Consider the following 25506-nt stretch of genomic DNA (forward strand, 5'->3'; position numbering starts at 1 on the left):
CACACACAGAGTTTTGCCTTCATGGCAGTTAATAATGATTATACTTAAGTTAATCGTTAATAATGAGCTGACGAGTATCTCTTTGAGTCTGCTATTGATTGTCTATAATTGGCAGGAAGTATGGATAAAATGCCCATAAACAGTTTATACAGCCCAAGAGGATGTATTGATTTTTTGGGGGGGCTTTGTTAGTCTGATTCACACTTGAAAGATAATCATTAATGACTTATGAAAACACACACGAGATATATTGAGAATAAATTATAATCAAAATCTTTATTTTTATCTTTCATACAAGAATTACTGTTCAAAGTGCTTCACAGTAAAGCTCTCTTAAAATACTCAATATGAATAAGATCAAATAATGTCCAGTAAAAGACATACATTAAAATATTAAAGAATTCCCATAAAAAAAAAGTACATTTAGATTAAAGGTACAATGATAAAAGTGTGCATTAAAAGGAGGATAGCGCGAGTTCAACACAATCAGGTTGAAATGCATTGAGAAATTATTATTATTTTCTGTTCTTTTCCTAAATGATGAGCAGTTGGCGCTACAAGAACAAGTGAGATAACATTTTCTCTCCCAGAAAAAAAAAACAGTGTCATATTCCTTTGACAGTCCGATTAATTAACTCATTCAACCTGTATTTAAATACTCAATTTGAAAATGCTGCATTAGCTTTTGTGTTCTTCAGTCACGATCTGTCCTTAGTGTAAACGACTGAAGTGTTGCGGCCACAAAGACTTGTGGCGTGTGTAAGCTTCCAAAGCAAAAGAGCTGCAGTGTCTGGTAGGGGACATATGTTAGTAGGCAAATGCTCCTGCTGTCCTTGGCCAAAACCAATGGATTACAGAAAATGACAGTCCTTTTAAATATATCATAAACTATTATCATAGTCTAACCTCAGAATAGTATAGTATCGTGATACTTTGCCTGGTGATATTATATCGATACACGGACGCCAAGTATCAATATGTTATTATATAAACTATACATATTGCAAATCCAAATGAAAGTTTGTGGTAACGATTGCTTTTTCAATCCACTAGATGCTGCTGAGCTCTTTCTTGTGCAGTCACGGCCCTGGGTAAAGTCAGTGGGATTGGCAGGAAGTCAAAACAAAGATGGAGTCAGTGGAGAAAGAAATCAGAAATGCTCCATATCGCAATGTATCGTATCGCAGTACTTAGCATATCGTAGAATCGCAATACTATCATATCGTGGCTTAAGTATCGCGATAGTATCATATCGTGGGGACCCTGGTGATTCACACCCCTAACGCATTCCCACCTGATTGTCCAGGAGGCCTCGCACTGCTTTTGCTATCTTACCCTTACTTGGCAGGAAAAAAATGCTCCTCTGCCTTGCCTATTCACACCTAAAAACTAAATAAATAGATTTAGGTGTAACATTTATTTTTAATTCTGAATATTTCACACAAACCTATAAAACAAGGTCTGTTTATTTTACCACAGATTTTGTGTTTTCCATGTGTTGACATCTTTGATTTTTCATTCTCCATCTTTGGATTTCCTTTCTCAGCTATGTAGGCACACACACACAGACACATTCTGCTAGAGCATGCATGGACACGCTTTGAGTCCCCTGAGCACTGATGAACACTTTTTTTCTAACAGCAGTTTTTGATTTTCCTGTGTTTATACCTAGATGTGAATGTGCTTACACCTTGAGTGTGTTAGATCGTGTGTGTGTGTGTGTTGTGTAGCTGGTGCTGTGACCATGATTGTGCTCATCTCTGTTCTGTAGGCTACTTGCCACTCTCTACTGAATAAAGCAACAGTAAAAGAAAAAAAGGAAAACAAAAAAGCAGTAAGTTTGGAGAATCTATTTTCCCTCAGACACTTCCCCCCTCCCCCAAAGCAAAAAAAACAAACAAGTTTTTTGCATTTTTTTAATTCATTTTATTTTTCTTAATTTTCAAATTGTTGGTTTTGATTTTGGTGGAAATGTTTTGGTTCTGTTCTCCATATTCAGCTCTGTGTACAACCCTCTCTTAAAATCATTGTACTAATATTGGCGCCATTTGTATTTCCAATTAACAGTCCCAGGAAACTGCGGCTCTCTTTTCTTTCTGGACTTTGTTTGCTCTGGACATTTTCTCAGAAAAATTTCATCTGCACCTCAGTCATGTTTCTCCATCTTTAATGGCTCACTTTTAATAAATGGTGTTTAGATGAAATATTCTGACAAACTGCCCTCCCTCTGTCACGTGTGGGGTTCCCCAACTGTCCTTTTCCTCCATCACTTATGAAGAGCAATGTCTTTGAGTTCGATTTTTCTTTTGCATTGCCTTCCAAAAGCCTCAGTGATCACTGCAGGTTTGTTCTGGCTTGATCTACTTTGCTGCACACAAGGGGAACCCGGCTGATCAAAAGTCCCACTTTCTCACTTCTTTCACCCAAAAGGTTCCCCACTTGAAAGAGTATGGTATTGTAAAATGACCTTAAAGCGCTGAAATCAGAAAATGAATTGCTGAAATAGCCACAGTTTATGTAATCTGCTGCCAGACCTGGCTAAAAAAGAGGAGCCTGGTAATGAAACCTAATGACTCGTACCTTCCTTCATGCAGATATAAAGAACTAAGGAAACATTTTTAAAAAAGGGTCACACACGATCCTTCTAACAATTATAAACCTACATATAGAATGGTGCGTTCACACACTCGTCGGATGGTTAATTTGAGTCACAATAGGCAAACAAAATGATTGTTAGAAAATGACACAGTTTAAACAACAACAGCCAACAGGAAAATCACCTTCATCAGAAGTCCTTTATTAGTCCCACAGCGGGGAAATGTACATTTGTTACAGCAAAAGTGGCAGGTAAAAGAAAAAGGGAATGCAATAACTTATAATAAGCTAAGATGTTAATATGTAGAAGAAAAGCACACATTGATTATACTAGAATAACAAAAGTACATTTTTTACACAGACTTCCTGCAGTTATTGTTCAGTGTGCAGTTCAATCAGTTGTTCTACCCTAGCATTGTGATGCGTTTAAATTAATGTGGTCGCTGGTGGTGAAGTCCATATGAACTTGGCTTGGGAACCGGAAGGTCACCGGTTCAAGTCCCCAGGCACCGTACATAAAGGCAGCGTACTGCTCCTAGCACTAGGATGGGTAAATACATTTTTTATGTCATTAAACCAAGATTGGAAAGACTCTTGAGCTTGTGTTAACCACAGATCTAAAAACCATCTCCAAACCTTGTTTTTGCTAATCATCCATCACAGAACGAAATGTAGACGTTCTACTTTATATCTGCCACTGTGGCTCAGTGGTGTTGACTGATTGGACGCTTGGGCAAGGATCTGAGCTCTCAGCAGAAGCGATGAGGCACCATGTGGAATATTTTAGGATTTGCACCTGTACCGCTCACCCACCGCTTCCCACCGTAGCTCCACATTTGTCATCCGCTTTTAATTTCTGTATTCTTCAACAACAGAGAGGGGTTCCTTCTACTGCACTTCCTTTCTTTTCTCTTTCTCGGGCTGTAACAGGAACCTTTTTTAGCTCCAAATCACCTGGGTAGTTTCTAAGTCTCTTCACATGTTGTCCTCCTTCCAAACATCTGTCACTGTTTTTGCCCATGGCTGACCTTGCTCTGCTACGTTACACATCGATACATGTATATTAAGTTATTCTCATCACCCCCCCCCCCACCTTTGCTCTTTTTCAATGTTCTGAAATACATCTTTTCCTCGCTTTGCTCAAAACCTTCTCTTCTCTACATTTCCCGTTTGTCCCCCCCCCCCTTATCTTCCCTGGTTCCCTCCATCCTTCTGAACGCAGGTGGTGAGCCAGCGTTTCCCTCAGAACAGCATCGGCGCGGTGGGCAGCGCCATGTTCCTGCGCTTTGTCAACCCGGCCATTGTTTCTCCCTATGAGGCTGGTATCTTGGAAAAGAAGCCCCTACCCAGGATAGAGCGGGGTCTCAAACTCATGTCCAAGGTAGGGCTAGACAAACTAAATGAGACTTTTTAAACACAATATGGAGTCGTACTGTTGTGTCATTGTAGGTACATTTATTCAACAGTCATTTTTTAAATCTGAATTATTTATATTCCGGTCTGCTTCCCACAGATTCTGCAGAGCATTGCAAACCACGTCTTGTTCACGAAAGAAGAACACATGAGGCCTTTTAACGACTTTGTTAAGAGCAACTTTGACTCAGCCAGAAGGTAAGCGCATAATGAACCCCCCTCATTCAGTCACTGTGCACAGAACCTCCTCCCTGCTCTGTGTTTTTATCCACTTATAATGCTATATGTTTAAAAAACGATATCCAAATATTGCTTTTGTTCAAACTACACCTGCTCTAAAAGGGTTAGAGGCCAGTTAATTATTGATGTGACATTTAAGCCACAGCTTAACGAATATTGAATCTTTACTAGGGGTGAGGTAATTATTCGATACAGCATAGTATGGCGATACTTTGCGTGACGATATTGTGTCGATACATGGACTTCAAGTATCGATATTTTATTAACTATGCTTTTTCAATCCACTAGATGGTGCGGCGCTTGTGCTTGTGTGGTCACGGCCCTTGGTAAAGTCAGTGGGATTGGCATGAAGTTAGTCAAAACAAAGATGGAGTCAGCGGAGAAAGAAATCAGAAATGCTCCATATCGCAATATATCGTATCGGAATACTTAGCATATCGTAGAACCGCAATACTATCGTATCGTGGCTTAGGTATCGCGATGGTATCGTATCGTGGGGACCCTTGTGATTCCCACCCCTAATTCTTACTGTATCATATCACCGTCTTTTCTGATTAACCTTTGCATCAAAGTAATACAGCAGCCCTAGGTCTCCATTATGGATACCGTTTTTGTACTTGATGATGGTTTACAAAGTTACGGTTACAGACCCTTCTATTGAAAACATTGCTCTAGAGCGCCACTTGTGTACAAACCCTGCGGAGTTCCTTTAACTAAAGCCGTACTATCTTCTCTCCACCACAGATTTTTCTTGGACATAGCCTCTGACTCTCCGCCCAGCGACTCCGTCAACCACAGTCTGTCCTTCATCAGCGACGGGAATGTGCTGGCCCTCCATCGCCTGCTGTGGAATAACCAGGAGAGGATTGGCCAGTACCTCTCCAGTAACAGGTCAGGATCAAGGATTTATGAAGCACATACTGCTGTGTTCTACTGTGTCTCAATTTAAATACTTCTGTTCTTACATTTGCTGTTTTGAGTGCATCCCAATGCAAAGTACAGCAAAACTTGTTGCCCTATAAGTAACCAGATGGATACAGAGTTGGAGGCTTGGCCCCGTTCATTCCTATGAAAGTTGCTCAGTGCAAATGAAGCCAAATTGGCAGAGTTTTCCTCATACCCCACTACCATTCTGGTCTTATTTTCAGGGACCACAAGGCTGTCGGCCGGCGACCCTTTGACAAGATGGCCACCCTGCTGGCCTACCTGGGCCCTCCGGAACACAAACCTGTGGCTGACACTCACTGGTCCAGCCTCAACCTCACCAGCTCCAAGTTTGAGGAGTTCATGACCAGGTAACACTGCAAGCTGCCAGCAACAGATCATTCCATCCCTCAAAACAAGCGAGTCACTCCAGCAGTTGCTGAATGCCCGCTCAGTCTCACTTTATCCTCTAGCGGGATTCATTTAGTTTACATGCAGGGCTCAAATAGGCTAACTTTTTGTGATTGGAAATGTATCTTAATCCTGTTCTCACCCATCGCTTGATTTCAAAGATTGTGGCTTGGATTCATAAAAATGTGTCCCTTATTACTTTTCTATATTCACATTATTCTCTATTGCAACAGAGGCATCAATATGTCATATTTTAACTCTAAATCCAGCTTTTTAATGTCATAATTCACCAAATAGCTAAATTCTGCATTGCGTTCTGACTGAGCTGTACAAAATCAATATTGGATGTTTATTTATTTTCTTTCTAATCCTTGCCATAAAAGATAAAAAGCTGGCTTTGCAGCTACTAAATGCTGTGGCTCTCTGAAACACTCTCTAGCTTTATGATGTCCTCTAAAATTGGCTTCCTCGGTTTATTTTATATCATTCTATTGCTTTAATAGATCCTGATTTGTGATGAAAGTGCTTCATCCAAAGCTCTTGAAAATAAATGAAGGATAACTGATCCTCTCGTCTCTGTCCTGCAGGCACCAGGTTCATGAGAAGGAGGAGTTCAAGGCCTTGAAGACCCTCAACATCTTCTACCAGGCAGGAACCTCCAAGACCGGCAACCCAGTCTTCTACTACGTGGCCCGCAGGTAAGCGTCCATCTATCTTCTCCACTTGCTGTCAGGGTATTGCCTGGTTCAGGTTTTTACTCCGTAACACATCCTTTCAAATATGGCTGGATCAGCTCTTTTACTGATGCATATCAGCTTCTTTCACGGAGAGGCATCTGTGGATGTGGGATGAGTCATGTTGAAATGGAAGTGGACCTGGAGTTTCAATTTTATTATTTTTGTTGTCCTGGTAAGACCTCTAATCCTATGCTTTAATGTCCAATAAAGCAGTGTGCATAACTGACTTATTATTATGTATTTATTTTTTTGTTTAGGTGGTTTTTGTTTGCAATGAAATGTAACTGAAAGTGTGTCATTAACAGTCCATCTGGAATTCTACATAATGATTTTTAACTTATTTTAAATGTTTGCAACAGTTGCTCGTAGATCTTTTGAAATGTGACGGAAGTGGAGGGTTTAACCTCTCGTATAAATGATAGATTGTATGCACTTTGCTCTTTTCCTTTGAATTCTGCCACAAGTAGTCCTGCAGTCTTGTGACTAAAGAAGGATACTGTTTTATCATTTAAGGCTGGTTTTCACCATGCTGACGGCAGTTAAAATGTGAAGCTGGATACACACCTGGATTTATTTCAGTGTCCACAAATAACCTTCCCTTGCCTTGCTTTTTTTAATTCTTCGGAATAGTGTGATTTACGAAAATGAATGGAAATGTGGATTATAAGCCGTGGAAAATAAGAAAGGCAGGGCGCTCCCCTTTCGACTGGACAATACAGTGGTGCAGGAAACAAGTTAGCATTTCAGCACATCTGGGTTCCCTGGTCTCAAACTCAAATTTTTGCGAATGGGTTTTTGGTTGGACTGAAATAAGCGCTGTAGTTAATACAAACTTTAAAAAATGTCATGTTTTGTTTGAGTACATACATTTCGAGTAACTAATACACGTCATTATACTTAGTTGCTTTTAGCTTAGCGGTGGTGGCTTGAAGTCATGCTAGCGTGATTTAGCTTGTTTTAGCCTTAGATGTTAGCCACTCCTGGAATTGCATTTACACTTTAACAATTAGGTTATTTTGTGGAGATTATCCTGTTAAACAGAATGTGGAAGCATCATAAACGCGCCATAAATCCTGTTTTCTGCAAAATTTCATAATCCAATGGAAAAATCCCCAGAAAATCTTCTCTTTTTGAAGAGGGAGTCCTTGCAATGCTATATCATCAATAATACCTCATGACTGCGCCACTCTATGGCTTTACATTATGAAAAGTAGCACCAACAGTCACAGCTTACTAAATTTAACAAAAGAAACAAAGTATTTTTTTGACAGCAATAAACAGCTCTTGTGTTTGCAGATATGTTGATAGACCGACATTGTAGTAGTATTACATCATAGGGGATTCAGGGGTTTTTCTAGAAAATAGTGTTGGGGCCCTCACACCACCTCTGGTCAAAATGATGGCCCGCCCACTTTCTGGGGAAAATAATGCATTAGAGGGAAGCGGAAAATAATAGTTTCTTCATGTCTTATTACTGCTGAGTCATATATTGCACCTCAAACAACGCAAACATCCGCAGAGCAGCGACTCTTATTACCCAGTTTAGACAAAACCCTGGGATTCATGCATTGCACTGTGATCATTCTTTGAGTTTCTGATTTAATTCTTTATTAAATTTCTGTAGCAGGCAGTAACACCATTCCATGATCTTGTATTTGAATGCTTGCAACTAGCCCTTTATTCTTACCTCTTTTCCTGTGTTGTTGTGTAGACCTTACTACTCAGTGACAGTTTGAATAGGGTGTAAGTGAGTGTTATGTAAAGTATATCAATCCAGTTCTGAATGGCTCAGCAGGGCTAATAGAGCGCGAGCATCACTATTATAAAGAAAGCGTAGAGCACAGCAGTCTTAGGTGCAAGCTGAGATATTGTCATGTTGAGCTAGTTGAAAACATGATGCTATACTGGTGACAAAAGGCAGTAACAGTCGTTTTTTTTTTTACAAAAAATGTAAATCGAGTAAGTTGGTCATACATTCACTGTCCAGAATAATCTTAAAAGCAGTGTTTTGCTTCAGAAGAATGCTGCTGTCATGACTAAAACAGTCAGAGTGACCGTTTCTTGAGTCTCCATGAAGAGTCTGAGACATTTATTCCTCGAGTTAGAAACTTTGGGCTTTCTCGTTGTCGTCGTTGTTGTTGTTGTGCTTGCGTGCACGGAGAATCCGTCCAAACTCGTAGTGGATGTCCAGACCAACATCCCCTGGTCCTCAGATCCATTTGTGCCTCTTCTGTCCTGATACATTCCCGTCTCAAAGAGAGCCGATTTGACCTGGTAGTTAGACGTGACCTCCCCAGTCCTCGCGGGGGATTCACCATCATACCCTTCAGCTCTGCTCTCGACCCAGAGTGGGGGCTCTGTGAACAGCGCCGAGTGCCCCGGTGTGGACTGACGGCTCTGCCCGCAGATGGGTCGAGTGTAACAGGGACAGCCTAGGATGGTTGCAGGGCTGTGCTCCGCCCACGCCAGGAGCATAGTCATGTTTTCCTCTTCTTCGCAAGCCCAGGGGTTATCCCCTAGAGTCATCACCTGCAGCCCCGTCAGCTTCTCAAATATCCCCTCCGTCAGCGTGGAAAAGCTGTTAGCGTGCAGGTAGAACTGCGCCAGCCTCGGCAGGCGGTCCAGAGAGCCAGGCAGGATCTGCACCAGATAGTTGTGCGACAAATCGACAATCTGCAGGTTGTGCGGCATGTTGGTGGGCACAGTCCAGAACCTGTTGTGGCTGAGGTTGAGAGAGTGGAGGCTGGGCAGCGTGTTGTTTATGAAGACCACCCTCTCCAGCTCGTTCCCCGACAGGTCCAACACCTTCAGGTTCCAGTGGTAGGCCGTGTTGTTCTTGTCCAGCGAGCGCATGTGGTTCCCTGCCGCTCGGATGTCCCACAGAGAGCGCGGCAGGGCGGGGGGCAAAGCGTCCAGCCGGTTGTAGGAGAGGTCCAGCGTGCGGAGGTGGGCATAGTGGGTGAGCTGGCTCTCCAGACCCTGCAAGCTTTAGCAAGAGTGCAAAATTAAAATGTATACATGTCACACAGAGAAGTTGGCTTTTATTCAGAAAAAGTTGATAAGAAAAGAAACAACATTCTATAACGATAGGAGATGCTTCTCTGTAGTCTGTGAACTAATACGATTTGACTCTGTAGTCAAGTGTGCTAATGTTAACATTGCTAACAGCTCAGTGGTTGTATTCAAAGTGCTTCCTCATTGCAGATTATTTATCATCCTTACACTTTACATTCTTAGTGTAAGACAGTTGATGAGATGGTGCGTCCTGTTAGAGGCATCGACAGATCATCAGCTGAGATGGCTTCATGTTTTGTTTCCTGCATCCTGCCTCTTTCAGAGCACCACGTTTTTACTCTGAGCCAATATGGCTAGCTTGAAAGCACTAGGTACTGTTCTTTAAATCAGAAGAAAGTAGTATAAGAAAGACTGCACTTAAAGAGAGTAATATGATTTTGATAGGGCTAATAAACAAGTAAACAAAGAACTACAAAAAGCTAAAGATGAACTCATGTTAACTAGTTCTGTTTTAAATACAACTTCAAAAAGAGAAATGAGGAAATGCTTTCAAGAAATAGAAATAAACAATGTAAGTAAGAATATCTTTTCACCTGCCAAGCTGCCGTACCATATACACACTGGCCAAATATCCCTTTTTTCTAACTGTAACCCAATCCTCTTTTAGAAAAGTTTAGCTTTTTGAGGACCCCCTTAACGGTTGTAGCCCCAACTGTGTGCCTTCCAGCAGTGCCCAGTAACAGAGCCAGACTGTAACCAGATAACCCCCCAGAGCTGCTTACCTGTTAAAAGAGAAGTTGAGGAAGCGGATGTTGTGCTGCAGACCAGGCGGTAGTTTGGTGAGGCCTCTGGACGAGCAGTCCACCACGCGGTGTCCCCGGCTGCAGGAGCACACCGCGGGGCAGATGGAGTGCACTGGGCCCCCCAGCAGCAGCAGCACACACAGCAGCAGCACAGAGGCAGAGCACACAGCCATGGTCAGGGCTCTACAGAGGAAGAGTTAGAAATGTGATCAGATGTAATGAGTCTGTATTATGGTCACTCCAATATTATAGATTGGTTAATCTAAATTCTTAGTTCCATTTTGTTTTGGCTTGAAGCTCTGCCAGTGGGACAGGAGCTCAGAGTGCTGCAGTGGAACTCATTTCATTCAGGGCCATAACATCACTCTGTGTCCGCAACTGCAGATGTTGTGATCTAAAAACGAAAGGTCCATGTGTGTGTCTGTGTTTTCAAAGACGGGACTGTGGGACACCCTTCAAATTTGTTCCAGAAACGTCGGAGCGCTGCTTCTCTTGGCCAGAGATGGCAGTCGGTGCTCTGCTGGGACTATATTCTCCCGTGTTTTGGTTTTAAAATGCACTACAAGTGCTTTTATTAATGTCTCCATGTGATACTAAACGGCTAAATCTGCATAGTGACAGAGCAGGGAGTCGATCCAGATGAGCCAGCACTACTTTACATGGATAACTGCATTAACAACAATGTGACGGCTCTCTGCTCAGGTGCATGTGCGTCGCGTGTTTTCCGCTATCGTCCCGTGTCAAATCACTCACCTCATCCTTCTTAGTGTTCCTCTGTCATCTCTCCTTTCCTCATGTCGTCTGGTAGCGCTGCAGTTTTTTCTTTGTCTTTGTTACCGGTCGCTGTCGGAAGGTCTAAATCTTTTTCCCTCTGGCAGTTATTGATGTGGAAGCGTGGCACTTAAACATACCTTCTGCATGTGCCGGACCCCCGTTCTGCTCAGCGCTCTGCAGGATCATGATGCAGCTGGAGGTTTGGGATAGGATGGGGGGGGGGGGGGGGAGGAGAGAGAATTGCAGCAGCGAGTCGGCCCACTGCTGATGAGGCAAGCAGAGTGTGTGTGTGTGTGTGTGTGTGTGTGTGTGTGTGTGTGTGTGTGTGTGTGTGTGTGTGTGTGTGTGTGTGTGTGTGTGTGTGTGTGTGTGTGTGTGTGTGTGTGTGTGTGTGTGTGTGTGTGTGTGTGTGTGTGTGTGTGTGTGTGTGTGTGTGTGTACACTGTGGCCATGCTTAGCACATTCTCAAAAATGGCGTTAATGAGTGGTGCAGGAATGAGTCCTAAACCCAGAAATAAGTCGGCATGTCAGCACTTCCTGGCTTGTTGATGTGCTATTTACGTCTGGTAAGTAAATCCTACTGCTTTTTTATGGATGGAGCCCATGTGATGCTAACTTCTGCGTGGGACTACAAAATATGTCAACACTGTACCACTCCATGTAAAAAGGGTTACATGCCAAAGGCCTTTTTGCCTCTTTTAAGCTGATCGTTTGTATTTTTAAGTCACTTCAGTGTTTTGATCACTCTCTCCACTCTCATAGCAATGTTTTCTTACCTTCAAATGACTACAAATGTTGCTCTGTGTTTGCTGCATATGTTAATAGGCAACATCCATATCAACCATGTCAATGCCCAAAGATGTGATCATTCAAATGATCTACTCCAGGCATGTCCAAACTTTTTTCACATATACAAAAACATACGAAGGGCTGGGCCCCTCAGTAGAGGTGAGATATATTGTTCTTAAGTTAATTTATGAGTTATCAAAATCAATTAATAGTTGGTCAATTATTTGGAAAAAAACTGTCAGAAATCAAAGGTCTATATAGGGTTTTATTTACATGAGGCGTTGGCAGCTCATTCCTTAAAACAGAAGCCTCAGATTGTTTTTAATAAGGGGAAATATAAAAGGTATATTTCACATGTGTTCTGCAAATAAGTAATAGGGCTTTTTTTTTTTTTAATCAACCAAGATTTGTTAAAAAATCACCAACTGAATTTGTTTGAAAAGTGGGCTTATTCCTCATGAATACTACTCTGTAATATATAATAAATACAATATAAGAAAAAGCACCGGATTCATGTGTGGGCCATATACCACATTGGCCCCCGGGCCGTAGTTTGGACACCCCTGATATACTCGATTAAAAATGTTGAAAGTGTTAATCTTGCATCTTAGGAAAGTAGTAAAGGCTATAGCAGGTTGATAAAAAACCTCAAGTTCAGACATATTGTTATAAATGCTGTATATTGTTACAAATAAAAGATAGCAGAATCATTTAAGGGCAATCAAAAGTATGAAGACGCTCCCGGATGGAGGTTTCCTGCCCTGTACGGTCTGAAACTAGCACGTGGTTGCAATGTTTTCTCAACTAACGGAAACTTTAATAGGGTGTTGGTACATTCGTCAATAAAATGAACCTGAAGTATGACTATCAAATTAGCTTAGATAAAATAATTACACAAAGTGAATCGAGTCGCAGTCGAGTCGTTGAGTTTCTGATTGTAAAAGTCTTTTGAGGCGACCAGTTAATGCAGAGCTGTAGGATGACTTGCGATGTGGAAGTGGGTTTGCTTTGTAGGTGACAACCAAAACCAATCAGAGACATGACAAAAAACAAATGAACTAAGCTCCTTTTCTTTGCCTCACATTCAGAAATCTCCAAATACAATAACATAACTGTATTGCTTTATATACAAAATATACATTTACATACAAAAGCTTTATGATCAGGATCATGACCAACATGCAAACGAACAGGGTGACCCAACAGCTTGATTAAATATGTCTACATACTCTGCTCATGACATCCTAAAAATACACATTATGATAACCACATAAGCACAGCTGTTATACTAGCAATAAGTGCTAGTGCAATGTTCAAATCACTTTAGGCACACTATTTGTTACATGAAATGTGTGAAATATAACTATATATCATGGTGATTATTTTAAATATACGTTGCAATGATTATCAGGATAATGATGCAGAAATGAACAAGCCCTGCAATACCATGAATCATATTACATTTGCAATATCAGACATGCCTCTCATCCTACCCTTTAACCCTTTTCTAATGGGTCAATATTCACAAATTAAGTTCTAATGAACTCTCCTTGTTGTGTCTCACCACCACATACTGTATCCTTCACCTTCTGCTTTACCAGCACCTGCAAGAAGAAAGAAAAGGGGCCTGTGTGCTCCTTTTTTATAGGAAACGTTCTCTCCAGAAGTGTTGGGATAAATGCATTTTAGATTTATACTCTTGAGGTGAAGTTTTTACAGGGTGATAAAAACAATACAGCAAGGGTCTGGTGTCAGAATCCCACAAGGGGTGATGGGGAGAGGCACACTTATCCTGCTGATAAGTAAAAAATAAGAGCCCTTGTTGTCCAGAAGTAAAGTCTACAAGAGTGTGACTTATGACTCTCGCACTGCCCTGTGCTTTACACAGGGTTGAGCATTTGACAATAATAATAAAAAGAACATTTTACAGTAGAGATCTAGATAAATATAACTTCTCGTCAGGATTTCCTCAACAGATCAATTACAGTGGTTTCCTGTTCACTCAGTCACAGTTATTGCTGCCTAGCAACCCAGAAAAGTGTGTGTTTTGCTAACTTCACGCTTGGTTACCCAAAGTCATCAATCAGTTTCAGGTGGAGTGGGAGGGTCTTCTACATGTTCTTGATTCTGTATTGCAACATCTGAATTGTTGTCTTTGTTGGGCGTGTTTTTGGTCTCTGAGACGGAGTTTTCAACAGTCTTTGGAGGGTCTCCTGTGCTTTTTATTTCTGGGACAGCAACCCCATTGCTTTCTTGTATATCATCCCCCTCTTGACCAAATGAACTCCCTTGATTTCCAAATGTAGTCCCTCGTGTCATGTCTTCTAACTCCTCGTCAGTTTCTTGGAGCAAGGACAACCTTTTGGACAGTCTCTGAGGCAGGAAGCTGGAAATGGAAATCCGGCTGGGTGACCTCAGCGTTATCTGGCCATTTTCAGCTCCGTCTTCAAGAAATGGGGAAGGACCGGCCCAGTCTCCAGTTGTTATCTGCTGCTTCTGAAGCTTGCGTTTCTTTATAAAAATGACCAGGAATCCTACCATCATCAATAACAGGGCCCCGCCTATCAGCCCAGCCACTGTTTTACCATGGGGTACTTGATTTTTTGACTTGTTTACTTGGTCTGCATTGGTGATGTAGATGATCGATTTCTTCATCGTGGTCATTGGAGTTGTGTATCCTGTGGACTGTGTAGTATCAGCACCTGTAGGTGGGTTTGTAGATTGTTCTGTAGATTGGTTTGTAGATGGGTTTGTAGATTGTTCTGTAGATGGGTTTGTGGATTGTTCTGTAGATGGGTTTGTAGATGGGTTTGTAGATTGTTCTGTAGATGGGTTTGTGGATTGTTCTGTAGATGGGTTTGTGGATTGTTCTGTAGATGGGTTTGTAGACAGTGTTGGACGTGTCGATGAATGGGTCGTATTGTCAGTCGAGAATTGCCTGAGGGTGGAACTGCTTGGCATTGACGGTGTTGAATTAGTTGTTTCTGATGTTGTGACACTAGGTTGTATTTCTGTTTTGGACTTGATGCCTACTGTTGAGCCGTCTGACCTTGTGGAATTGGTTGGAGCTGCTGATGTTGGAATACCTGGAAGGTAAGCCTTAGAAGGCGTTCTTAGAGTCTGCATTGCAGTTGTAGCTTTTCCGTCTTTTGTATATACCTCAGCACTGAGGTTGGATTTAAGCTGGAAACCTCCCGTGTTGTAAACACGTCCTGAGCCAATCTTTTTTGCGGTACTGGTGTTCCTGTCATCACATCAGTGAAGTTGAAACTCTGGCCAGATGTCACTGTGCCGCTTGCTGTCAGTGGCAGAAGCACTGTGAAAATCAGGCTTACAGAATTGACTGTCATTTTTTTTCTTCAGGCTTCTTGCTGGTTGCTGTGTCTTGAGCTAGAACAGAGGAAGTCATTTTGTCAGAGGTGACAAGCGGACAATCTGAAGCAATGTGGTGTTTGGAAACATAACTAAGTGTTGCAGCGTTTCCTCAAAATGCAACTCTAAATGGGTATGTTTTTAACGTTACTCACAGGGTGTATTGAAGCTCTACCTTCAACAATTCCTCTGACTCACAGTGGTTTTTCCACTAAGTTACATTTTACAACATTTAAATATCTTAAACTAAAGGACTTTATCTTTTCAGTCAAGAAAATAAGTGTTGGCTTTGACGAGGTTGGCAATAAATACGTTTTTATGTTTCTCGTCATTTTCACAAATCGCTCCAAGGCACTTTATTTATGATGAGTACCACTAAGTTGTAATGTGCACATGTATACAAGGTGTCCGGACAGATTTTTAACCTTGGCTCTGTTTCAAAACACTTCTGTGTAGAAACCTTTCCCCTATTTTTAGCTCATCAACCCAAAATTCTCCAGATATATGTTGGACCTGAGGCTACATTTAAGACATTACATTATAATTAAAGTAGTTAAAATGTACTTACCAATGACTTTACACAGATAAGCTCCGTAACCCGCTGGTCGGTGTCGCTTTAGGATGTTATAAATTGAAATAGGTAAAGGATAATATGGTGTTGCCTGTCAGACAGGATTGCCCTTGAATGAAAAAAGGAACTAAGGGCATGAAAGGCTCAAACGCTGACTGATTTTTGCATCACTTACAGGAAGTGAAACGGTTCCCTTATTCTAAGTCCTGTTTGCTGTACATGAGTATTCATGCGTCTTTTACACCAAAGACTTTCTGCATTTTTTTTTTTTTTAACAAAACCCTGATCGTATCTCATAGTAATCCGTTATGTGGAACCTTACATTTAATAATCTCCCCCCAAAAAACATGTTGTTCTATACCTTATGGCCTACTTTTTAGGTACTTTCAACCGTTATATTCATACAGACCTCTTAATTCTCATGAGTCATCAACCATGGTGAGCAGAACAATGGTGGCATATCCACAGTCAGGATCAATGTACCCGGGTAAGGATTTCCAATATACAACTTAAAAATGGACATGACTCTCATTTAAAAAGTGACTTGATCTATAAAGTCTTTATGTTTTTATCATGTTATTAAAGCCATTTAGTTGGCAGCATTAACCTGTGCATGTCGAATAATGTAGACAAAGAAACCAATAAAGGTTTATGCTCGCTGTAATGTTCCCGGCCGATGGTGCACTGAAAGCACCCAGACACTGTAAATTGTATCTGTGCACTTCCAAATTACAGTACCTAGAGCAGTTATCAGAACATTTTAGAGATACTGTATTAGTAATAGAGATGCACCAATTGCAATTGCATTGGCCTATTCCAATTCACTAATTTTTAGAAGTCTGAACTGAATACACACACATCTTTTTACATTATTTTCAGTTTATAATTAAATTGTATGTTCAAACATATCAGAAATATCATTTTACACACCTTCACTACTTCAGTAAATACTGTCCTACTCATCATTTCTAACAATCACCCCTTCAAGGTTTATTTATAAATCCACATAAAATGAATATTGATTTGAAACTTAAGACATTGTGGATTGCAAAACAACAATTTATTGAAAACCTGAAATTTAACAAGCTCTGTTTCTTATGAATAACTAACATAAGAACACTCGTATTAGAAGCTCTGCAGTACAGGTAAAAGAGCATGAACAGCTTAACAGACCGAGGAAAGTTCAACAAAGATTTGTGAAAACAACCATGACCACTAACATATATTATTCCCACATTTCTGGCCATCATTTGACCTCGTCAAATCTAGAGATAGGATCTCTTTGACACTTTTAAATGGGGTTGATTTATTGGTTCTTGGTTTACATTTGTCTGTTTCCTAAATGTATTGTGTCCACACATTTAATATCATAAATCCAGAACACAGAGCCAAATCAAACAGTTTTGTTGAAATGTTGAAGTTGCTAAGCTTAGAAATTAGAAGCTTTTCAGGTTAGATATTTAAAAGTTATACAAAACTAATAATCCTTAATAGAGTACACCTTACGCTATAAGAAAAGAGCGCTTCCTTGCTGCGTCACTCTTGATCAAAGGCTTGGCCAGGAAGTACAGTGGAGTTGTAGAGTCAGCAGCACTATTCTTCTTAAAAACAAGATTTTCCTTATTGGAATTGAGGGTCTAAGGACATAGGGTGTGGTATGTTGTACAAGATTGTAATCATATTGGTCTAGATGAAGATAATAAAAGTATAATGACTCCAGAATTAGCCTTTATACTACTTAATCTAAATATAGAGGAACTTTGACTTGTGTTTTTCTTTTTAAATCATTTTACTTTTCTAAAATTAGGTTTTTTTTTAAAACTCTCCTTTTCAGTAAATCTGTTCCATAAATCTGGTATTATAAGCCTTGCATTTTACTGAGGTTTGAGTAAAGTTATGTGAGGCAAATCAACTTGAAAAATAAACTGAACTGACTGGTTGCTATTTGTCTAAGTGAAGTGTGGACCTGAGGGATTACCAAGGTGGGTAGCTCCTCACACAACAAGGGGCATGTCCTCTAGGTCCCTTGGAATCTCCAGACTGCAGTGTCTGGAGCTGGTGCTCTGCGTCTGACTGGTATTCTCTTGAGGAAGTAAAGCCACTTGTTCTGCCCCAGCCTCTTCGATTGGCTGGCTCTCTTCCTCCATCTTGCCCTCTTCTTTGATCTCCTCGAGCATGACACTGGAATCACAAGGCCCAACATGCCCTCGGTCCTCTGACTGGACACCAGCCCAGTAACCCGCACCTCTCAAGTCCATGTTGGACCGGGAGTGTCTGGGGCCATATTGTCTGTGCTGAAGGATGTAGACCTGGCATGCCAATACCACAACGGCAACTAGCAGCCACACAATCAGCCCCCCTGCCGAACCTATAGCAATCAGACCCATCTCTGTGTCGATCAGGCAGTCGGCACGGGTGCCATTCATGTCGATTTCAAGTTGGTTTGTGTGGCCAATAGCGTTTGTCAAGTTGTCTCCTTGATTTTTTGTTGTGTTGAAATTTGGCTTCATGGTTGAATGGTCTGGGTTTGCATCAGTAGGGCAGAGCAGCAGCTGGCTAAGCAGTACAAACAGCCCGAGAGAAGTTCTGGTGCCTTCCATTGTGCTGGGAAATTAAGAGAAGAAATGTTTCTCGACATTCACAATATGCACCTTAACTGTTTTAAGCTGAATCCAAATGAATTGAATCACTGTTTGTTATAAAAAAGCAACCACTTACATAACGCTATTGCAAATAATTCAGACAAGAAATGAGATTATTTTATTTTAAAAGTATGATAACATTACTTACTTGGAGTAGTCTTATGTGAAGGTTTTGTTGAGAGATGGATTGAGACAGCAGCTGCTGACGGTCTCTTGATAAGCTCTGAACTCACTTCCTGTCCCCCTCTATGGGTCTGTTTCTGGTCAGGTTATTTTGGTGTGCCTCGTTCTTTTCACAGATGCTTAAGAGCTCTTGCAAAAATTGAAAGACAAAGTAGAAATGAAGTTTCATTGTTGTGTGAGAGAAATGTTAAGCAGTGTTGTGTGAACATAACCATCCCAACAAACAATAATGCATCATTTACAAAATGCTGGACTTATGTGACTTGAGTGTTTTGATCTCCTTTCTTTAGGTTCAAAACAGGACAGATCAATGGTGACCTGCTCATTTACCATGTGCTCCTCACTCTCAAACCCTACTACGCTAAACCCTACGAGATAGTAGTAGATTTGACCCACGTGGGACCCAGCAATCGCTTCAAGACCGACTTCCTGTCCAAGTGGTTCGTGGTCTTTCCCGGCTTTGCCTATGAAAATGTAGCAGCTGTCTTTGTGTACAACTGCAACACCTGGGTGAGGGAGTACACCAAGTACCATGAGCGGCTACTGACGGGCCTGAAGGGCAGCAAGCGGCTCCAGTTCATTGACTCTCCAGCTAAACTGGCCGAGCACATTGAACCAGACCAACAGAAGCTACCTGCGGCCACGCTGACCCTGGAGGAAGACCTTAAAGTGTTCCATAATGCCCTAAAGCTGGCCCATAAAGACACCAAGGTCTCAATAAAGGTGAGGATACTTCCATAGCAGTCCTAAAAGGTGCTGTAAGACTGAAATAATTAGTTAGTACGGTCATTAAAAATGTGAGCATTGGTTTTCTTTAACAACACAAGTTTTCTTGCTGATCAGGTTGGCTCGACGGCAGTTCAAGTGACCTCAGCAGAGCGAACCCGTGTTCTGGGTCAGCCTGTCTTCCTCAACGACGTCTACTATGCCTCAGAGATTGAGGAGATTTGCCTGGTGGACGAAAGCCAGTTCACCCTCACCATGGCCAACCAGGGCACGCCGCTCACATTCATGCACCAGGAATGTGATGCCATCGTCCAGTCCATCATCCACATCAGGACACGCTGGGAGCTGTCACAGCCTGACTCCATCCCACAGCACACAAAGATTCGACCAAAAGATGTTCCCGGCACTCTGCTAAACATCGCCCTGCTGAACCTCGGCAGTTCAGACCCCAGTCTCAGGTCAGTACTGCAAGCCATTCAGAGTTATTCTCGATTTTCCCAGGTTACAATGACACAGTTACCTCCCCAGCAGGAAAAAGTAACTGCGTTTCGCACTTCTCTTAATAGGGTCTAACTCCTCTGATTATTTTTTTTCATCCAGGTCTGCGGCTTACAATCTACTGTGTGCTTTGACCTGCACCTTCAACCTGAAGATAGAGGGCCAGCTGCTGGAGACGTCAGGCCTCTGCATCCCTGCCAACAACACCCTCTTTATTGTCTCCATCAGCAAGACTCTGGCTGCCAATGAGCCCCATCTAACGCTGGAGTTTCTGGAGGAGTGCATCTCAGGCTTCAGCAAATCAAGTAGGTCCACCTAAAGCAGCTTCTGGAGGACATGCAGCCTTTCACCTTATAACTCCTACTCGTTTTACTCTTTGTGATTTTAACCAAAACACTTTTGGATTCATATGGGGTTCTGAATTTTTGCTTTTTTAATACAAGCATACAAATATTGGTGTTATGTTAAACCAAAAACAATTAAGAATCCATTTGCGCCGACCATGTCATGGGCAGGAGACTAAAAACAATCCAAAGTTAGGCAACGTTTTGCAGATGGAAAAACTGACATGGCCGTATTCGAAGGTACCCTCTGACCTCTTACCTTTTTAGATTTCTGAATGAAATGGGTTCCACTAGTACCCACCAGTCTCCCCTTTAAAGAGATGCTCATTTTATGCTAGTTTTTTTTTTTAATGTTTGAAGCCAAATAGCGTTAGGACTTATAATATGGTGTTCACTAAGCCCTCATCCTCATTTGGAGTAAAGTGATTTATTCATGATATTGTTTTAATAATAAAGTGTATTGATAACTGTTGTCCTGTTGCAGGTATTGAGCTGAAACATCTCTGCCTGGAGTACATGACCCCTTGGCTGCTCAACCTCGTCCGTTTCTGTAAGCACAACGACGACGCCAAGCGCCAGCGCGTCACCGCCATTTTGGACAAACTCATCACCATGACGATCAATGAAAAGCAGATGTATCCCTCTATCCAGGCTAAGATCTGGGGCAGCCTGGGCCAGGTGAGTACCTACCCCTTATCGTATAATATGGAAAAATGTATTGAGGACTTGGCATTTGACCTTCTCACTGTGTCTCTAGATAACAGACCTGCTGGACGTGGTGTTGGACAGCTTTATTAAAACCAGTGCCACAGGAGGCCTGGGCTCCATCAAAGCAGAGGTCATGGCTGATACTGCAGTGGCTCTTGCTTCAGGGAATGTCAAACTGGTCTCAAGCAAGGTGAGCTCACACTTTCTGTAATAGTGTCTGCAAAGTTACCTGTGGTCAGCACGTAGACAGAATTAGCTTATTGATGTCTAAAGATGTTACCGTCCTCTTAAAGCAACAATCCCTCGAAAAGCCATTCATGTTATTGTCTACCTATACTAAAGTCTAATCAATCTTCATGGTCATGCTAGGTGTTTAGACAAGTGATCAGGGAATTGTGTTTGAAAGTAAATAATATAAACCCTATACATGCAGTTACCACAAAGTGTAAAAGATTTGTTTGTGACAAATGCCAGTGGAAGCAGAGTATCTTTAACACTGAGTTTCCCAACAACCTTTGGAGAGTTTTTCTTCTCAGTTAAAGTAGCATCCTTGACAATAATGGTTGTGGTCATGTAATTTGCTTGCATTTGTGGATGTACAGTGGGAGCAAGAGGTGCCTGAGCACAGAGCGTTGGGGTTCTCCAGGTTTCAACACTAAAGTGGAGGTGTAACACCAATCAGAAGTGTGCAGTTTTTCACAATAAAGTGGGCCAGACTTTCATATTAAAACTATCCCAGCCAACATTTCACAAATTTCACTGATCCTTAAAGAAAAGAGCACAGTCAGCAGTAGATACAGAAAATGACTGATGCTCATAATGATCAATGTTTTACAACCAACCTGTAAAACCTTACCTGGCAAGCTCTGGCCTTAATTGTGTGATGATTATGGAAAACTAAGGCAGGGAATCTGATAGAGGTTTATGTTAACAATAGGTTAGGAAAATAAAGAAAGGCAGTGTGATGATTAAAACCCCACAAAAGCCAAGACAAGTGATAGTTAGAATATTGAACAGGATGGGTCTCTATAGCAAAGAAGCATTACGCAGTGAACTGAGTGCCCATGTTTTTATCTGACAGTGCATCTGAATACTCCATTTAAAAACTACAAATCTTCAGAGAATCCTTCAGAGTCTAACATTAACATCCAACTCATATACAGACCACCATTCTCATCTGCTGTATTATTCCTCAACACAACATTTTAGTCATTATACTAGTAACATTAAATGTTTCCAGTGAGGTTACATTTCCTTTGAATAACACCTCTCACAAAAGGTACAAAAGTGGTGCATCAGAGCAGGACATGGTTGTGTTAATCATGTCTGAATGACGAAGATGAATGAATTCGACCTTTGTTAGAGGTTTAGTTTTGTAATGACACTGGTGTTAGGAATTAGCCTTAAATGTAAAAATGACTTACTTACTAAGGGAAGAAATGAATCCAATGCTGTGTTTCCCTCCTGACTTGGAGTATTCAAACTCATTCACTCACTATCCATCAGCTGTGGGCTCTGGATCCAAACAACAACATACAGCAGCAGACACAATAGCAAAGCCAGGCCCCGGCTCCTATTATGGCACACTCCAGCCCGGCACTGAATAGCGACCATTGTGATGAGTTTTGAGGAAGAAAAGCCACTCAGTGTTGAAGTGAAAGTGCAGCTCCCCTCTGTGATTTTGAGTTGTTTTACCAAAGATTTAGTGCTGAATTTAGGAACTTCAATTTGAAAAGTGTAGGGATTATACATGACTTTTTATGCTGGTGTGATACTTGTGATGACTGTCTGATGTCATGGCAGGACAGCTTACTGAGCACAATGAGGCCTTGTCTGCTGCTCTTGAACTCTGTGTCACCCAAGAGTTGAATATATGCCATGTTGTAATTAGTTACAACCAAAGCCATATTTTTATATGCATCATCTCCATATCCAGAAATACATGCACAGTGTAAACCGTGGCTCTGCACTGTGGACTGCTTCAGAGTCTATTTAATCAGTCTGTGTCATAAACTGTACTTACAGTTTTGAGTAGAGAGTATTGGTTGCATTGAACTCTTACGGGATGATCATCTTTTAGTCCCGCTTATTAAATGGCTACTTACTAAATAAATCATTAACTTGACACAGAACATATTAATTTAAACTTGACTTGATTGATTAAAAGTGATCCTAGTTCTTCTTTACTGGGGACCGTTTCATGAATCCAAAGTTTACGCTCTCAGCAAAAATGCAAATAAATATTCAAGATGTATTCCACTTTGTTTTCTGATGGCAAAACTGCTGACATTAAATTGATCCCAACAACAACATACAGCTGTTTCTGCAGATTGACAAGACTCAACTATAGTCCCTTGATCAGTGTCCTTTGCCACAGTCTTCTGCCTCTAGCAGCGTCTGCTATTGAAAAATAGCAGACTTTATTTAGTTGTTGTCTTTTCATTATTATTTCTTTAAATTGACTTTGAGCAGAATACATGTATTGTTGTTATTATTATTATGTAATATAAATACCTAGCTGCTAACACCTAGCTGCTAACACCTAGCTGCTATGGTTACTATTTTAACGGCTTAGTATTTCATGCAACATACACATTTATGTTTATACATAGTACTTGGCCGCACAACACAATAGCGTAGGACCAGTTCAATATTAAACCCAATTGTATACACTTTTGGGAAGGGGGACCCTGCTCCAACTTTCTTTCAATGGGGCGTTCTTAATCTGAAAGCATTAAAGAGCCCTGATATAACGGAAGGCTAAACTATAGGGCGCTGGATTTTTATTTTCCCACCAGGCATTATTATTATTATGAAGTTGAAATGGAAAGTTTATCTGCAATGTTTCAATGTTGGAATTATTCTTCGTGGTAGGTGATTGGTCGGATGTGTAAGATCATCGACAAGACGTGCCTGTCGCCGACGCCCACGCTGGAGCAGCACCTGATGTGGGACGACATCGCCATCCTGGCGCGCTACATGCTCATGCTGTCCTTCAACAACTCTCTGGATGTGGCGGCCCACCTGCCCTACCTATTCCATGTGGTGACCCTGCTCGTAGCCACGGGGCCGCTCTCTCTGAGGGCCTCCACCCACGGTTTGGTCATCAACATCATCCACTCCCTCTGCACCTGCTCCCAGCTCAATTTCAGCGGTGAGGACCGACTGTAGCTCTGTGATTTGGCCGGCAGCCTGAAGTTGCAGTGAGGATAACACTGATCATCAATAATAAATCAGAATGCATTTATCCATCCCACAGCCGGGGATTCACAGCGGGACAACGGCAGTGCAGATATGACGAGACAAAGAGAGACTAGACTAACAAAAACATTAAGACATTTAAGTAGCAGTGTATTAAGAAGTAAGTACATTTTGAGGTACTTGTACTATTTCAATTCTCTGCTACTTTCGACTTCTACTCCACCACAGTTCAGAGGTAAAAGGTGTACTTTTACTCCTTTACATTTATTTAATCCCTTTAGTTACTTTACAGATCTGGATTAATGATGGTAAATACGATCAGCCCTTAAATCAGACTGTAGTTCACCTGGAGTAAATTCAGCAGCTACCCTGCAGTATACAAAGCCATTCAAACTAGCTGCACCTTTACCAGCTCTGAGAACACTTTAATGATCAATAATTATAAAACATATCAGAGATATTATTCTGAAATGGACCAATCAAACAATGACTACTTTTACTGTCTCTACTTTAAGTACATTTAGATGAGAGTACTTTCTACTTTCACTGGAGGAACATTTTGAATGCAGGACTTTTACTGTGACAAGACCTGAGTAGTTCTAACACCTCTGCATAACACACACACACACACACACACACACACACACACACACACACACACACACACACACACACACTGATGGGAGCAATTTGGGCTTCACTGACTTTCAAAGGACATGTAAACTGAAGGAGCTGGGTTGAAACTGCCGATCTTATTGACAATGACAGTTTCATTGTGATTCGATCCGTACAGTTTTTATTAACACCCCGTTGATGCATACAATCAAACATTTTATATTCTTATGATTATGATAACCAAAGACTAGTAAATTGTTATTCTTATGGATTTTACACACATGAAAATCTATATTGTGTCATGTTTTTATTTGGTTTCCAATGATTTGTCAATCCTTAACAAATTCGTAACTACTTGACATACGTAGTACATTTTACTCCTAATAATAATTAACATTTCGACTTATAATGGCATCGTCAGTAAAAAAAAAAAGGTTTTTATCAGTCGTAAGATGCTAACTTACCCAGACTTACACTTCAGACAAAATACAGATATTTTGTTGAATTGAACAGTGTTGCAGTGCATGTGAACAGTGTGACATGAGAGCAAAGTAAGGGCTTTCGAGGCAGGGTTAATTATGTTGTTATGTTTTGTGATTTCAGAGGAGACGAAGCAGGTGTTGAGGCTGAGCCTGACCGAGTTCTCCCTGCCCAAGTTCTACCTGCTATTCGGCATCAGCAAAGTCAAGTCCGCCGCCGTCATCGCCTTCCGCTCCAGCTACAGAGACCGCTCCTTCTCTCCGGGCTCCTACGAGAGGGAGACCTTCGCCCTGTCCTCCCTGGAGACCGTCACAGAGGCCCTGCTGGAGATCATGGAGGTCAGTCTTTTGTCACTCCACTGTCCCACAAATGCATTTATTCCAGGAATGAGAAGCCAAAGATCCAAGATTTTGCAAACAGTTTATTCAGATTCATAATATAGTCAAAGGATTGCTTCATCTCAGT

General features: G+C 41.4%; 2 protein-coding genes and 1 long non-coding RNA gene across 4 annotated transcripts in view; 1 reads left to right on the forward strand and 2 right to left on the reverse strand.

Moving 5' to 3' along the window:
* Window positions 1-25506, forward strand: part of nf1a (neurofibromin 1a) — a 71684-nt gene that overhangs the window by 31124 nt on the left and 15054 nt on the right. Inside the window, 13 exon segments of the mRNA XM_063906435.1 lie at window positions 1772-1834; window positions 3818-3976; window positions 4109-4206; window positions 4993-5139; window positions 5397-5543; window positions 6171-6281; window positions 18760-19192; window positions 19313-19653; window positions 19796-19998; window positions 20522-20715; window positions 20795-20935; window positions 23620-23899; window positions 25165-25379. Coding sequence (XP_063762505.1) covers window positions 1772-1834; window positions 3818-3976; window positions 4109-4206; window positions 4993-5139; window positions 5397-5543; window positions 6171-6281; window positions 18760-19192; window positions 19313-19653; window positions 19796-19998; window positions 20522-20715; window positions 20795-20935; window positions 23620-23899; window positions 25165-25379 — 2532 coding nt within the window.
* On the reverse strand, window positions 7999-11089 carry omgb (oligodendrocyte myelin glycoprotein b). The gene is made up of 3 exons (XM_063906438.1): window positions 10892-11089; window positions 10118-10321; window positions 7999-9306 (listed from the first exon to the last, which is right to left on the reverse strand). Exons 1-3 carry the CDS (start codon window positions 10894-10896, stop codon window positions 8334-8336), a joined length of 1182 nt encoding a protein of 393 aa, XP_063762508.1. The 5' UTR covers window positions 10897-11089; the 3' UTR covers window positions 7999-8333.
* Window positions 16612-22330, reverse strand: LOC134879885 (uncharacterized). Of its 2 annotated transcripts, none has more exons than XR_010167879.1 (3): window positions 22170-22330; window positions 18435-18598; window positions 16612-18248 (listed from the first exon to the last, which is right to left on the reverse strand). It is a non-coding gene; the product is annotated as an uncharacterized LOC134879885 (long non-coding RNA). The 2 variants fall into 2 exon arrangements; XR_010167880.1 differs by having other exon boundaries at window positions 22174-22276.

Source organism: Eleginops maclovinus, chromosome 18 (assembly GCF_036324505.1).
Source record: "Eleginops maclovinus isolate JMC-PN-2008 ecotype Puerto Natales chromosome 18, JC_Emac_rtc_rv5, whole genome shotgun sequence".
NCBI classification, from domain to species: Eukaryota; Metazoa; Chordata; class Actinopteri; order Perciformes; family Eleginopidae; genus Eleginops; species Eleginops maclovinus.

Bases quoted from the DNA above. Each gene is read 5' to 3' on its own strand.
- omgb (XM_063906438.1), bottom strand. The intron at 9,307-10,117 runs GTAAGCAGCTCT...CTCTTGCTAAAG, and splicing joins CTCAACTTCTCTTTTAACAG to CTTGCAGGGTCTGGAGAGCC.